Source organism: Tinamus guttatus, unplaced genomic scaffold, assembly GCF_059628265.1.
Source record: "Tinamus guttatus ecotype Peru unplaced genomic scaffold, ASM5962826v1 Tinamus_guttatus_pri_ptg001087l, whole genome shotgun sequence".
NCBI lineage: Eukaryota > Metazoa > Chordata > Aves > Tinamiformes > Tinamidae > Tinamus > Tinamus guttatus.
Window position 1 is genome coordinate 904349 of NW_028289621.1, and position 15922 is coordinate 920270.

Below are 15922 nucleotides of genomic sequence, written 5' to 3' on the forward strand. Positions count from 1 at the left end.
TGTTCACCCCATGGGAGATGGGGAGACTTTGCATCGCGCTGATTTGTTTTGATGAGCTGCACTTCCAACTTGCCAATATTTAGCTTACCTTGTAGGAATGACAAGTGTTAGGTTATTCGCACTGGTGTCATGCGCTGGACAGAGAAAACCAAAATAACTATTTAAGGATTTCCTTCATCATGTGCAGAGGTCTCGGAGAAGCATCCTGCAGAGGTAGCGAAGGCTGTTGAGAGGAACCAATTCAACTGCTGCTGTTTCAGACAGTGTGTTCTGCCTTTGCCTGGGCTCTACAGAGTCCATAAACATTTTAAAAACAAGACGTGCACCGAAATCCAGATAAGTGGGATACTTGTTTCTGCGAGTAATAGTAATTTGAACAGTGGAAAATAACACACTTAAAATGCAAAAATGTTACCAGCAAATCCTTTCAGATGGTATTTCTTCGACCTCTGCTCTCCCTCGTCTTACATGTATATTTATGCCTGACCTACGCGTGACATTCTGGAAATCTGAGCATTTTGCTAATCTCCTTCCATCTTCCCAAGCCACGTTATCGCTTCCAGATCCATCACTTTGGATATCCAAAGTTCTCAACGTGCAGCTGCCGCATTCCGGCCCTCTCGTGCCGTTTTCCTGCCTCTGCTCACCTGAAGCGTAGCTGACAGCCGGGCCGCGCAGATGTGCAACATCTGGAAGGAAACTCGGTTTGAAGTCAATGTCTGAAATTTCCACGCGCTCTCAGTTTACGTCTCGTCTCTCGAGGTCGTGTATCAACAAGTCGGCGGTTCCTCGGTGCCCCGGCCCGGCGGGGGCAGCGAAGCCGTGTTGGTGGTTGCTGAGAACTTAGCTCGCCGTGACTTGGGTGAGTCAGAGCGACGTGGGGGGAGAGCAGAGCACAGGAGCTGGAGCTGAGGGGTTTGCAGGCTCCGTAACGCTGCTCTCCCCGGCTTCAGCAGCAGCATCTCGGCTGCACAGAGAGGCCTTCTCCCTCTTTCTCCCTTTCCCTCCTAGAGAGAACGAATGAATTTAGAGGGTGAACGTGCGTGTGTTCGGTTCTGCTTTCAGCTACTCACACGCTGGCCCTGTGCAGTGGATTCAGGGCCGTCCTGCTCGGTTTTTGCCCTGGGCTTTTCCGTGGTGTCTTGGCAGGACCTTGGTGGCCTGTCACTGCAAGCCGGAAATCCTTCTGGTGGCTGCAGCTCCGCGGGCTGTGACGAAGCCGTCGCTTGTGAGCGGTAATTACAGGAGCACCGGGGTTTGCTCTGGAGTCAGCCCGGCCGTCCCTGCTCGGCGGGGAGGAACGAAGGGTGTCCTTGAAAACAAGGGCACCCCTGTTCTCTCGGGGAGCTCAAATATTGCCCTGTGACACCACGTGCAGCGCTGAACTCGGGGGCAGAGCAGGGGGAAGGAGAAGCGAGCTGAATCCCCTCACTGAAGTGGGCTCTTATAAAGAATTATTATGTGCATTTGACTGCTGAAAGGCAAATCCAGACTCGATAAGTGTCCTGCTTTTTTCCAAAGGGGGTTTGTGTCCTTTGGATTCTGTATTCCTTCATCAGATTACATCAGTGCAACAAAAGCTTAGTCATTCTGTGGCTTCTGCATTTGCTGTGCTGTGTTGGTGTGAGACCATCATAAATAGTGTTTATCTGCAAATACTGGAACTGAGGTGTTTGACACAGGAGCGTTCAGTGTGATGACTGAGAATCCTGAGTAACTTCTTAGCTGATCATTGAACATAATTATTCAGTGTCTCCATTAGTCTCAAAAGAAAAAGCCTTTTTGTTTTAGTAAGTCAGTACTTGTGATTGAATTGGGCACTGTTCGGAAGTCTTAAAGCTCCTCCTAGGGTCCAGCAGAACTTTTTCACACAGAAAAAAAATAATGGTTTTCTTGAGCAGCTGCTTTTTGTGCTGCAAGCTGTTGGCAGTTTGCTTATGTTTCTGTTTCGATTAAGATTACAGCAGCAAAGGTATGTTTGTGCATGTTGTTTCTCGATTCAGGATGTGAGCCAGTTCTCAAAAATTTCTTCAGAAGCACTGAAGAAAGAACAGGCTGCTGTTAGAGTGGGTAAAACCCCCGTGGTGCAGTAATTGCTCTAACTGTTGGCCTCCCTGCATCGTATTATTATTTGCTGGGCAGTTTCTGATTCAGTGTTTACAAAAATTCTGGTGGCGAATGGTCATTTGGTCTCTGACCTAACAACTGGGTTTTGCTTTACGTTCCATACTGACCCTATTGAATATTTGCCTTATTGCCCTTCCTGATCCGACTGCTGTCGGGTTTGGAATAGTTGGCTCAGCTGAGATTCCCCAGGCGCCCCCAAATTAAGCTTACCTTCTTTTCATGTTTCCTGTGTACTCTGCTCAAAGACCTCAAAGGCTTCAGCTTGCAAGGGTTTTAGTGGCATGAAAGTCCCGAGTTCCTTTGAGATTCCCCTCGACTCGGCAGGCGCCGGCAGCGCTTTCAGCACGAGGTTTGAAAGGTAGATGCAGAGTCCCAGGAGTGTGGAGGTGCTGCACTCAACTTCCCAATTGCTTCTCTTCAAGAGTAGTCATAAATCCCTTGAAATACAGGAACAATCCAGGAAGGGCTGATGTCAGACTTTTTTAAATATATGACTGAGACTGAGGGAGCTGGGCCTGTTCAGCTGGAGAAGAGAAGGCTGAGAGGGGACCTGAGCAGTGTCTATAAGTACCTCAAGGGAGGCAGTGAGGAGGATGGTGCTGGTCTCTGTCAGTGGCCACCAGTGAAAAGAACTAGAGGAAACGGCCACAAACTGAAGCACCAAAAGTTCCACAGGAACTTAAGGAAAAATTTCTTCCCAGTGAGGGTGGCAGAGCCCTGGAACAGGCTGCCCAGAGAGGTTGTGGAGTCTCCTTCTCTGGAGATCTTCAAACCCGCTTGGACGCAGTCCTGTGCCACGTGCTCTAGGTGACCCTGCGTGTGCAGGGGGGTTGGACTGGATGATCCCTAGAGATCCCTGCCAACCTTCAGCATTCTGTGATTGTGATATATATTTCAATTTTTAGCTTAATTATTTAACACCTCATGGAGTGACACCATTGCATTTTTTCATACAATGCTCCATTGAGGTGGCTGCAGTCCAATTATGCCTGGCCTGAGATTCCTGGTTCTTCCGAGTTTGCTGGGCAACCTTGGTCTTCTATTAGATATTTGTGCTGTGGTTCTCGTAAGGGATGCAGGTAAATAAAGAGCTGTTGCTCCAGCATGACTTTTGGTGGCGGTTGTGATTAAATTAATATTTAGTTCTTCTCATCATACGTGTATGCCATTCTGTATATTGTGATCATTCTGCCTTGTCTGGGCAAAATAGTAATTATAGTATTGCAAGAAACCAAAATGCTGAACTTAAGTAATGAAAAACCTTAATTATAAAACCCATTAGAGCAGTGTGTTGCTTATCATAAGGTTTGTTTTGTTTAGAGATTCAGAAAATGATTATATAATAATATATATATACACACACATGCAAAGAGTTACTGGAAATTGTGATGAGCAAGTGGGGATCCTTATGTTCTTGCACTTCAGTTGTCTGATGTTACCAGTCCACAAGTTTCTGAGCATGGTTTTGGGCTGCTCTAATACCAGCACCAACTGTCTAATTGCATTTTGAACCTGCGTGATTAAACTTGTCTAGTTTAAACGTACACTGGAAAACTATGAAGTGCCTAATAAAAACTAAAATTAAACTGTTAGGTACTTCTAAAACCAGAAGTACTTAATTGGTGGAGCGAAGAGTGACTAAGGCTGGAGAATTACTAGGTATGTGTTTTCAGAGCACCTGTGGAGCATCAGAGCTGAGAAACTGTTAGGGTCAGTTACCAGCATGCTTTTAGCAATATAATTTTATACTTATCCCATTTTCCTTCCCTAGAGACGCTCTATTTTTTCCATCTGGAAAATTGTATATGGAACTCTGAAATCTAGAAGCACTTTTGCATTGGAAGCTTAGTTTTTGCAGAAACTTGGAAACAGTCAAAGTCTTGGAGATGGAGTCCTGGCTTAACTTAGCTCCTCATCACGTGCTTAACAGCACAGGGCATTTTGTGTCGTTCCCGGTGCAATTCGGAAGAAAAGGGAAGAAAAGGGTGCAGGTGCCCCTTGCAGGTCCATGCGTTTTTCCTCCTGCAGCGTTTAATGGTGCTTTGGTAGGAGATAAGGAGAGACTTGCACAGTGTCATCTCCTGGCCTGTGCCTGCTCGTGCTCGGGGTCCTTCTAGAGCAGCGATCGGACTCACCCTGTTTTATAGCTCTAGGGGGGATTTTTTTTATTACTTTGTACAGCTGCAGCTGTAAATCCACGTGTGCTGTAATAGGAAGATTTTCCTGGAAAGACCAGAGCTTGATAGCAGTGGCACATGCTCTGTGAGGAAGCAGCTCCTCTTCCGTTTGCTTTTCTTTTCTTCAGCTTCATTTGCTACTCTAGTAGTGTTGGAGAGATGGTGATAATTACCTCTTGTTGGCCTTTTCCATATGTTTTGTGACATTACGGAGACCATTAGTGTATTTATTCTCAGTTATCTCTCTCCTGTGCTGTTAATTCCTGCTCCTCCTTTTCCTCCTTCCCTGCCTTGGCCAAGTTTCTGGTGCGACGGTTGGGAATGGGCAAGGAGCCCTTCATGCCTGGACCAGGTCACGCAGGGACCTGCTTCTTTGTGACAACAAGTGGCCCAGCCACTTTGAGGCTGAGAACAGGTTTGTACAAGCTCATGTGGTTAAAAAATCCACCCAAGAGTGAGGAAAACCCAAAAACCCTCAGTCCTGTTTTGCATCTGTGCCCTTCTGTGTATGGTATTTTTTTCTATTTAAAATGAAAATTGGTGAAAAGTGCATTTGTCTTGCAGAGCTGTTCTTCTGTATGCCAGAAGGTGGCATAACTGATTTTCCTAAAACTTTTGAGTGCAAGAAATACAGCTAAGGTTATTTTCAAAGGTCAAATTTTGAGGGAAATCTGATCAGCTTAGTGTTTTAAATTTAAGGCAATCCTTTAAAGATACATATGTTCTGCTGATTTTCGAATTTCCAAAAAGCAAAAGGGCTGGTGGGATTCGTGTTGGCATATATGGCTAAAATTTTTGAAGCTGAAAGTAGTTTAACTGAATCACATGATGGAAAGAAAGGGCTGTCCATCATGTGTGTAGTTGTATCTTCCTGAGATGCTTTATAGAATCTCTTTTTTTTTGAACAAATCGTTCACACGTTTTGCATTTAGTGATCTGCCCAGTGACACCAACTTCAGCCTGCTTTAAGTTCTTCATATTTGTTGGTGTTATGCAAAGATAAACCATTAATACAATATAACTTAAAGCTTTATGCAATAGCAGCTCCACCTACATGCAGCTTTATAGGTGCATTCATACCAGTTTTGGAAAGTAAGCAGTAAGTACAAAGTGTGCGCAAAAACAACCAGGGAGCACTGAAATGAAGAGCGGTTTTCAGTGTGATTTTTTGGCACGCTGAAAGCTTTGGTCTTTGCAAGTCTTACCATTTGCCAAAAGAAAAGAAGTGAAGTAACGGCTGTAATTGGGATTTTGATACCATCTTGCCAGCCTTTTCCTAGAAGTTAGAGGAGCCAGTGGCTGGATTAGCTATAGGGAGGGTCAAAAAAGCAGTTAAGTGTACCCAAAAAGGAAGAATTCTTTTCCTTTTTACACAGGACGTATTGACAAAGTGGCCGAGGAAGGGGACTCAATGCTGGGAAAGGAGAGGTTCAACAGTGGTTCTTCAGGAAAGGTCTGAGAGATGGACAGGGTCTGGACCTGGGAAGTAAATACCCATTTGGGCTGTTCACCCCCTACATAGCAACAAATCTGGCTGCTGTTGAGTTGAAGCTCTGGCTTTGGAGGGTCCCGAGAGGCCCCGTGTGTTTCAGATATTCAGGAGGCAGTAGTGAGTAGCACAGAAGGAAGCAATGACAGTGATGGAGACCTAGACCTTTTTGTGTGAAAAAGGAAGGCCATCGGGGTTATCCAGTTTGAAGAGAAACAGACTGTAGGAAAAAGCAATACTAAAGGTTTTCCAAATACTTCTTACCCGATCAACTACAGATTTTTTGGTCTACTTAAAAGCCACGTAATTGTTTAGGTTGAGTGGTGGGATTGGAGTTGGCTCTAGAGCTCTTGGTTGAACTCCTTGTGCATGGGTAAAAAACAGCAGTTTGGGGGGGAGAATTTATACATGTTGATTTTGCAATAAAGCCTAATTTTGCTGATAAGCTGAATGGTGCAGGACGCAAACTTGAAGCATCTCAATATATGGGTTTTTTTCTTCTTTCCTTCAGCTCCCTCTGGCTGACCAAGACCTGAATTACAACTTCATTGGGTTTGTGTTAGCTCAAGCTAAGGCCTGTCCCAACTTGTTCAAAAGAGTTTCAGCTGTAGAAATGCAGGTGACTGCAGCTGCAGAAGCTGCAGAAATACAAGTATTTCTTGGTTACTAAATGCTTTCTTTGTAGAGCCTTTGGGCATGTCCCAGCTATGTGATGCCGGATGACCCCAAGAACCTCTGTCCCGTGTTTATCTATGAATTTCTCTTTCCCCTCTCAAGCAGCCTTTCCTGAGCTTCACTGCATTAGCACAGATGAGAGATGTGACCAGTTTGTAAAAGTTAATGAGGTTTGCAGGGTCGTTGGGCCCTTTTTCTTTTTTTGCCAGCTTCCCTCCCGTGGCTGCAGGTGGATGGGAAGGGGTGTTGAAGCTCCAGCACTGGCACCTGTCATTCATGCGACTGTTGGATCCCTCCACCTGGCGTTACAGTCGGCAGGACAGCCCGGCAGGATGTGATACCGCCTTATGTCCAACACCATCCACGAAGCTGTAGAAAACCTTGTCTAGCTGGTATATCAGTTAATAAAACAGCTCACTGGGGTAAATGGCTACATGGAAGTCTTTGAAAGCGCCAATTTTCAGTCTTGCAGGTTTTAGAGCACTCAAGTTAATTTTGGCTGTTGTCGATGAGTCTGAACGTGATGCAAAATATTCCTGAAACTTATTCCATTGCACTTTCTGAAGAGGAGGTTCTAAGCCATTTGGTCTGAGCCCTTCATGATTTTGTGACTCCAAATGTCAGATTATCCTTCTGTTGTGAGTCTTTCTTAAAAAAAATAAAGAAGCCTCGTGCTCAGGCTTTTCTTGCTCCATGCAGTTTGCTTCATGCAAAACAACGTGCCCTGAGTTGATCCTAAATTATCTGGATAGTTACTGTTGTCTCTGTATAGGGATGTACAACTCCAATCTGCTAACTGAGTATCCTAAAACTGTCACTTTAAATCTGCCTTTGGAAGTGAATTCATGGCTTGTACATTTATCTGCTGTACAAAGCTTAAGTAAAAAACTTAAATAACCTTCATCTTTAGAAACTTTGCACAAAAAACAAGTGCGTAGATACTAGGGGAGAGTGCAGTTGATAATTTGATTTTTATTGTTTTACTATTATGCAGGACGGACATTTGCAGTAGTATATTTCAAACAAATTGAGCTGTTTAATCTGAAGCAGCCATTTTTTGTGATCATTCTTATTTTTTTGTATTTCCAGGAAAAAACTTTTCAGTAGGCAGTGTCTAATTCTGGAGCACACTTGGCTATTCAAGCTGTTCCAGGCGCTTCAGCCTGCAGCGTGTTCCAGGTATGAGGTGTAAATCATCCTGGGGCTGCAAACACCCTTTTTCTGTGGCTTTGCTCCTGACTCTCCTCAGGTGGAAAAAGCCCTGTGAAAACTAACCCCCCTCTCAGATTTTCCCTGCTGCTGTTGGGAATAGAAAAGCAGCAGCTCGAGTGTGAACTAGGCTGGTCTGTTTTCTGTTTGGTAACAGGTAGTGTGCAGGTTATCACCGCTGTGATTTGCTGAGGAAGGGAGGATCCTGAGCAAATATTTTTGGGAGGCCTCTGGACCGTGGGGACTTTCGGGCAGGAGTCTCTGGGCTGTCCCTGCCTTGGTCAAACAGGAGGAGCTGATTCGTGATCCCCTCTGCCTACAGGTAAAGAATATGAAAAGAGGCAGTCGAAGCCTGGGCTTTTAATGCAATATTCCCTTGTCTCATGTGCCCCCTTCAAGTGTTTCAGCTTCAGAACTAATTCTACCTGTTACTTAAAGGCATTTAGTTGGAATGATCTGAAGGCTTAATCTCTCTTCTAGTGTATATAAGCTATAATTTTGTTTTTGTGATGAATGTGGGAAATACTGTCATCACTGATAAATTTGAAACTTAGGTTTTTGCTGCCTTTCCTATGCCCTCGCGTATGAAGACAAGCTGAAATTCAACAATGAGCTGTCAGTGCAGACAAAATCTATACCTGCTTTATACTTAAGACTGGCTCGTTGTAAATAATTGATGGAATCTCTTTTAACATCGTTTTTGTGTGGCTCCTCAGTGATACAGCGAGCAGCAGGATGGAATAGCAGCTTCAGGTCTCCCAGAAGAAGTGTCCCTGCTGCTTGTTGGCCTCCAGGTTGTTCTGACAAGCTGGACAAGCACCAGCATCTCCCTCAGTCCTTTAAATCTCTGCAACTCTTCGTCTTGCCTGAGGGGCTTTGACCTGCAAATAAAGTCTTCGAGGAAGGGATGTGGCTTGTGGGTTAAAGGTGGCATCCGTTGGTGACTGCGCTGGGAATTCCTGCGTGCACAAGAAGTTCATCTTTGTCTTTGAAAGAAACAAACTCCTGTTCCTGCTGCCTGGGTCTGTAGTGGCTTCGTGTGCTTCATTCTCACCTCCCTGCCTGCCCTTTGGAGGAGGGAACACTTTGTGTGCCCATGCGAGAGCAAAAACTCCCTGCAGGGCCTGAAGACAACGGTACGGCTTAGGGGATGCAAAATGACCAACAGGCTCCGTGTAAATAACGCAGAAAAGATCCCCCTAGAAACTGCTATTTTGAGAAAATTTGCAAAATACTTTAATATGTAAGTATACTCATTTGCAATTTGCAGTCTTTGCTGCAGGAAAGCCTAAAGCTGGAGCTTGCTCTGGTTCTTCCTTGCAGCTCCTAAACTGCTTAATATATTTGCATCTTGTGGGTCTCCTGCGTGTCAGTGTTTAGGCGTGTTTTACTAAAGGGAATTGTGAGGAGCACAGATGAGAACAGCTCGGGAGAAGATGTTTATACGTTTTCATAGTTTAGAGATTGACCTAATAAAAGTAACTTGCTTCAGACCAATCATTTTCCATAGGCTCCATCTGGCTGCTGTGACTGTGCATTCAGATTTCTATTTAATTTTATTAAATACGTTATATGGTGACCTGGGAAAGATAAGCACTGTCCTTTGAATAAATCAGCATTAATTCAGGAGCATTTATTCTTAGCTCTGTGTTGGCAGTGGAGCGCCCAGGCTTGGCTCTGAAGTTGGGAACGTTCATTAACTTGCTTTGGTTTTGAGACCTTCCTCTACCTGTTTCCGTAGGTGGTTCTGGGTGTAGGTTGTTCACCCAAGCACAGGTGAGGTTTTGGATTTGCCTGTGTTATAACCTGTAGCCTGCGTTAACACTGTCTCACATCTTGGAAGGGATCTGCTCCTAGAGATCTTCCTTCCGTTTAGAGAGCAAAGCCCTCAGGATGCCCAAGGAGAAGAGGCAGAGTGTCCACACATGGAGTAAAATAAAAAACAGAATTGCAAGGAGCAGCGTTGTGGACTTCTGGAGCTGCTGAGGTCCTTCTAGCTTGGTAATGGAGTGATTCCTTATTCAACGTGATGACTTTTCGGTAGGCAGCTCCTCATACCCATTTGGCTTATTGAGAAATATCCATTTTGATAGTCTGAGAATCATGCAAGACCTCAAATCTTTCTAAATGGGCTGTCAAGGAGGGAAGGGGAAGTGGCTTTGTGAGATATAATATATAAAACAAATGTGCATAGCTGTGTGTGTATATATGTGTAAGGATATGATGTGTATCATATGCATATGTACACATATAAATCAGTATTTTTCTCTGAAATCATGCAGCCTAAAACATTGCTGCAGCAAGTTTCTATTTTATGTAGGAAATAACGCCAAGTGGGTGGGGAGCAAACCGCAATATTTTTTGTTACGCATGTGGTGCACACCCTGAATGCAAACCTGACTGCCTTATTTAATGCTTAAGGACTGGCTGTTTTATTTGTTTGTTTTTGTTTATTCCTGTTTAACAAATAGCCCTACATATATTGCCACGGAGACAGGAACTTGCACTGTTTATAGTATGCTGACAGCAGGAGGGGTTGGCCACAAAACTTGCTTATCTATATTTTGTGCTTTTGCTCTCTGTGACTGTTCCTCATTCTTTCCTGAGCAGTCAGCTCCATTTAAAGGAATTAATTATGTTTGAAAACATCTTTTTTAAGCATCTCTTCTATTTATGAAACCCTGTGCATCTTGATGTCTGCTGTACAAATGCTTCAGAAAGGTGCTGCGATACATGTCTTGTGTTGAAGGGTTTTTTCCCCCACTTGTAAAAATTCTTTGAGACAACATAATAGATAGTAAATCAAAGCACATGTGTAATTCTTCTGCAGCGATATAAATGCTTGAATTTCTAAAATTAAATATTTCTAAATATTAATTTCTCTATTTAAATATCGAATTGCAAGACTACCCTGTAAGACAGATCTCTGGGGCTTCTGGAAAAGTTGTAGCTTCAGGAAAAACATGGTCAGATACGTGTTGCCCCTTTTTTTCTCTTAATATTTTAATATGTAGTGGCACTGTAAGAGACTGTAGGCTTAACTGCGCTGGTTTCATCCACACTCTTTTTGCCAAGCAGGTATCTTCTTTACCCTCGTATGAATTTTGCTATTAACACCTTCAGGATGTATGGTCAAAGAAATCGTACTAATGAGCTGGCTTATGTATGGGGCAGTACAGGAGAGTCTGTCTTTTAATGATTCTTTTCCACTAATCAGGACAGCCAGGGTTGAACAGGCTGAAGAGCTAAGGTAAAGGCGTGAGAAGCAGCAGTGTGAAGGGGAACCGAGAACTGAAGGAGGAACCCAATTAAACACACCGTGAATCTTCCAGAGTCTGAAGGTGGTTGCTGATACTAATTAACACCAGCATTTCAGCCTGGTTTTGGATGTCACTTTTCTTATACGAAGAAACACTTTTTCCGATAGAAAGTAGCTTAATTATGAAATACCATTTTCATGACAGAAAACACACAGACCTGGCTGTTGCCCCCGTTTCTGGGTGAAGTCGAGGGGTGTCACAGCTGCCAGCCCCATTTCTCCCTAGCGCTTTCAGCTCCACAGAGACTTGGTCGATGAATAAAAGCAGGGAGGTAAAAGGCTTGTTAAAGCAGAGCAGCAAATTTCATAGGCAGAGCGGATCGCTTGACTGAGCAAATGGTTTTTGCCTTTTAACCATTTAAAGATTGAAAATTCAGTGGCATGTCTAGAAGACAGGTTTTACAGTGCTTAATTTTCTATAAAGTTCCTTTTGGAATGCCAAGGCTGAGAATAATATTTTCTGACCAGCATCTTCTTGCATTGCCACTGCGTTCAGGTGCTTCTTTCTCCCTGAGAGTGGTTCTATTCTGAAAGCCCCTGAAGGGAAATCTTACAGGGAAACTTAAAGCTGGTTCTAAAGTTATTTGTTGGAAACACACGTGATGCAGCACGATATGCTTACATCTTTGTAAGAGGAGAATTTGAGGGCTTTTGTGTAAAAGGCATATGCAAAAGATGGTAGGAGCTTAAAGCCTTAAGCTGCACGGAGGAAAAGGAGAGAATGCTGCAAGGAAAAGCAAAGAATCGCAAGGGAAATGGTTTTAACTTTTCCCTTGCGTCCCTTCTGTCCCTGCCTCTTACGCCACCTGCTCCGTAGCTTTCTGGAGCAGTTTGCAATTGCTCCCGCGTGCTGGAGAAAAGCAGATCTCCAACGTGGTGCTGGAAACGTGCGTTTTTATAGCGTTTGCCTAAAATAACCGGCTCCTCGGCGCGGCGGGCTCCGTCGTGCTGCCCTTGGCCTTCGGTGCCGGTCAAGCTGGGCCCGAAGGGCAAAGTGCTGAGATGCCAGGTAAGAAAGCAGAGCCCACGGAGCCACGTATGGCCCTCCTGGAGATCAGGGGGGTTATTTCCCCCTGGTATTAAATGTGTGACTAACCCGTTATCTTGAAGCCTTCATTAAAAGAACAGAATAGTATACTGAGATTTCTTTGTTATCTCAAGAGTACATTATGTAAAGCGTGTAATATTTTTAGCAATCTTTTTTCTCGGGGAATATGCAACCCATTCGTGACTGTCAAGAAGAAACAGTTGCACTTGATTTGGTTTCCTACCTGGGTGCAGATAGGTGATTCATTCCTCACATGGTTCCTTCTTTTGCAAGTCAAAACCAGGGGGATATTTTTAGAGAACCTGACAGCGCTGCTTCCCGGTGCCGTAGCTCCGATTGACTGCGGCCGCGTGCTCCGCATTGGAGAAGACCAACTTGGCTATTTCTTGGAAATGATACGCCTTGAAAAATGCCGGGTTTACTTCAGCTTTTGGCTTAAACTCTGGCCTTATAAGTGTGCTGTTGTGGTGCCTTTTGGTTTTACTGGAAAGGTTTTGATTAGGTTTGATTAGGGGTCGGAACGCTGATGTTGCCCACTGCGGGTTCCTTGGGATCGGGAATGACAAGTGACTTGAGCTCCCTTCCACTGAGGCGGTGTCTGAGGATGCCTGCATTGCTCAGCTTTCCTGTTCTCCATCTCTGTTCAAAAGGCAGATATAGGGGATATTGCAAGTGTTACTTTCCAAAAAGTAGGGCCGTGATTGTCTGCAGAATCTTCCTTCTATATGCGTATTGCTGCAGATGATAAAATCTATAAGCAACTCCTTGGGATGGGTAGAGCAGGCAGAGACTGTTAAAAACACTAGTTGGCTTCACTGGTTGGACTCTTCACATGAGGGAGTAGCGGCACTTAATCACAGGATCACAGAATGCTGAAGGTTGGAGGGACCTCTAGAGATCATCCAGTCCAACCCCTGCACACGCAGGGTCACCTAGAGCACGTGGCACAGGGCTGCGTCCAAGCGGGTTTGGAGATCTCCAGAGAAGGAGACTCCACAACCTCTCTGGGCAGCCTGTTCCAGGGCTCTGGCACCCTCACTGGGAAGAAATTTTTCCTTAAGTTCCTGTGGAACTTTTGGTGCTTCAGTTTGTGGCCGTTTCTTCTAGTTCTGTCGGTGGCCACCAGTAAAAAGAGGCCACTTACTCATTTTAAGATGCTTTCTGTGTGATGGTAAATGTAACCCCCCAAGTGAATATACCAATTCATTTTTGGGGTGCATGGTTTTAATGCCTGCTATCTAGATTCTCTTTGAACTTATTTTTAGGCCTTTGCAGCTGGGTCGTGATGGAGTACCTTGGTGTTACTCGTGAGGATGAGGCTGGGGGCACTTCCTCCCCTGTGTGCAGACAGCAAGCCTGCAGCTACATACGTGATCTACCACAAGGCAGAACCCTTGTTTATGCCAAAAATACATATTCACTCTTTTCAGGACTATGCTTTTTTAGTAGTTATAGCATGTAAAGGCTTTCTTGCCCTACACAGCAAATATCTGTGTGACACTGAGTAGTAGTTTCTGTGAAGTTTATTGCTGGTATTAATAAGGTTAATATATAGCGAAAACTTATTTGGAGTAGTGGGAGAGCTCAGCTACTTCTCATAGAGGTGGGTCTGGTGTGGAGTTAGTGCTGAGCTGTGGTCATCCTGGATTATTGCAGTTCATTCCCTAGCTTTAAAACTCCCACACTGTATTTGGGGAAACACTCGCAATAGTCATCGTCGGCTGCAGAAGCAGCAATTGTTGCCTAGTGATTTCATCCCCAAAATAAACTTGATACTGTAGGTTTTGCCTCTATTTTGATAAACCTATCAGAGTGCTCCAGAATGCTGTTAAAGTGCTTTAAAAATGTATTTATAGAAATTCTGCTCCCGGTTCTATTTCAGCACCGTGTGACAGGGCGTTGCCTTCGTTGCGCTAGGACTAAACTAACCTGAAGAGAAGAAAAATTGCTGTGAGATGGCTCTGAAATCTGTAGAAGAAGTGTTGGAAATAGGGGTGTTTTGTGCTGCCGATGGGCTGTGTCACCAGGGCGCTTTTCAGCACAGGGGTTTCTCAGGGTAGCTGCAGCTCTGCCGCTTCCCCCCCTCCAGCAGCCCCGGTGCTTTTGCCCGGTGCTCCATTCCCATCCCCTTTTCCACAGCGTCTCTTCCCGCCTCCCGCCTGCCCCGGGAGGTCCCGCGCGGTCCCCGATGGCCACCTGCGTGACCGGCCGCTTCCTCGCGGCTTCGGGAGCCGCCGGGAAGGGGGGGCTGCTCGGGATGATCCCGTCGATGGGATAGTCGCTCCGAGCGCTGCCGCTCGCCGCTTCTCCGCTGCGGGAGCCGGAGCGGGATTCGTGTTCCCCTCGCGTGTTGTAAAATGCATGAGGTTTCGCTCGTCCTCCCTGGGAAGGAGACCAGGAAAATGAGAGCATCCCGACCCAGAAGCTGTTAGAAGAGCATGCAGAAACCTGCTGCGATTGATGCTTTATTTTCTCTTCCTAGCTATGGATTAGAAGGACTGATTTTTTGCAATGGGCTTTTTCCATAATGGCATTCTGGTATTGTCTGGTCAGAGCTTGCACAGGAGGAAAACAGGCTGCTGAATTTAGTCACTGATCTCTATTAGCCGTGGCCTAAGGCTATGCTGAGATTTATATCCCATTTGTATTGTTGCAGCTCAAAAGAAGACTGCTCAGAGGATGACAAGTGTATTCTGAGTAGGTATGTTGCTTCATTTTCATATGAAACCTCTTCTTTTTTTTTTTTCCTGCTTCCATTGGTCAGAAATCAGGTTAATAGGAAGGGAATATAGTACGGTGCTGCAGTGTCCCTGCTAAGGTAGAACAATAGCCTCCGAAATAGCTCTTTAGAAATTAGCTGCTTTTGCTAAATAAAGCTGCATTGTGCTGGCGTGCACAGTGCAGTCTTTTTTTTTTTCCCTTTTCTTTTTTTCTTCCTTTTTTTTTTTAAGCATATACTGCAGTCAGCGCTTCCCTAACGAGGTGGCACTATTGTTGAGTTAGAGAATCCTCGTCTGGCTTTAGGGGACAGCAGGACTGAAGCAGGCGATGCCCCGCGGCCCCGTTTCGCCGCTCGGCAGCAGCGCTTTAAGGGCATCGGCAGGATCGTTTCCTTGTTCTTCGCGGCGGCCGCCGCTGAGCCGGCAGCGTGGGGAATGGAAGTCCTAGTTGGTAGCCTGTTATGGAAACGCTGTTTGCTGTTATTGTAGTACCGTGGTGACAACATGCCATTGAAATGGAAAACGAGCTCTCCTGCTATCTGGAAATTCCCAGTTCCTGTGCTTAAAACATCCAGGTCATCGCCACTTTCTCCAGCATACATGTAAGTGAGAGAAATGAGGATAATAAGGTGGGATTTCTTTCGTGAGACTACCCTGTGGCAAAATACCCTGTTGTATATTATATGACATTGGCATTCAGTATTTTTACCTTTTCCTCTGTGGACCCTCAGAGTTTCTCCTGGATGTTTTGTGATGGATGTTGTGTCGAGTCTTTCCCCCTTTTGTTGGAACATAGAGAAATTGTGCAGATGAAGCCTTGCTCCTACCAATACCGTAAACGTTCGTTTGCAAACTTCACCTTGATGTGAATTTGTAAGAACCGATCTCGAATTGGCACGGGGAAGCTTTGAGGCAGGCTTTATTTGTAGTGTATATGCTCCCATTCCCTCCTCCCGCACCCGAGCATGGAATCACCTGCTGTATCGGAGTGCACTTGGGCTTCCTGGGACTTCTCATCTTATAAAGAAAGAAAAATATCTTGCTTTGGTTCTGATCTGTCATTTAAAGTGCTACCCTTAATGCAAATGTAATGTCTTGTGTTTTAAAAACGTACAGGAAAAGCTTAAAAATGTAAATCATTAATATTGAAAAAAAATA

At 44.9% G+C, this 15922-nt stretch overlaps 1 protein-coding gene across 5 annotated transcripts in view; it reads left to right on the forward strand.

The window, feature by feature from the left end:
- Positions 1-15922, forward strand: part of KLHL13 (kelch like family member 13) — a 63971-nt gene that overhangs the window by 17388 nt on the left and 30661 nt on the right. The window contains exons 1-3 of one of the 5 annotated variants that reach the window (XM_088538475.1): positions 13931-13994; positions 14701-14745; positions 15254-15366. The exons of 2 other annotated variants lie outside the window; for them this stretch is intronic. In XM_088538475.1, the coding sequence (XP_088394601.1) occupies positions 15269-15366 (98 nt within the window). In that variant the 5' untranslated portion in view covers positions 13931-13994; positions 14701-14745; positions 15254-15268. Of the gene's footprint in view, positions 1-13930; positions 13995-14247; positions 14270-14383; positions 14746-15253; positions 15367-15922 lie in introns of those variants that run through there. 2 more of the 5 variants (XM_088538476.1, XM_088538478.1) reach the window with 2 other exon arrangements.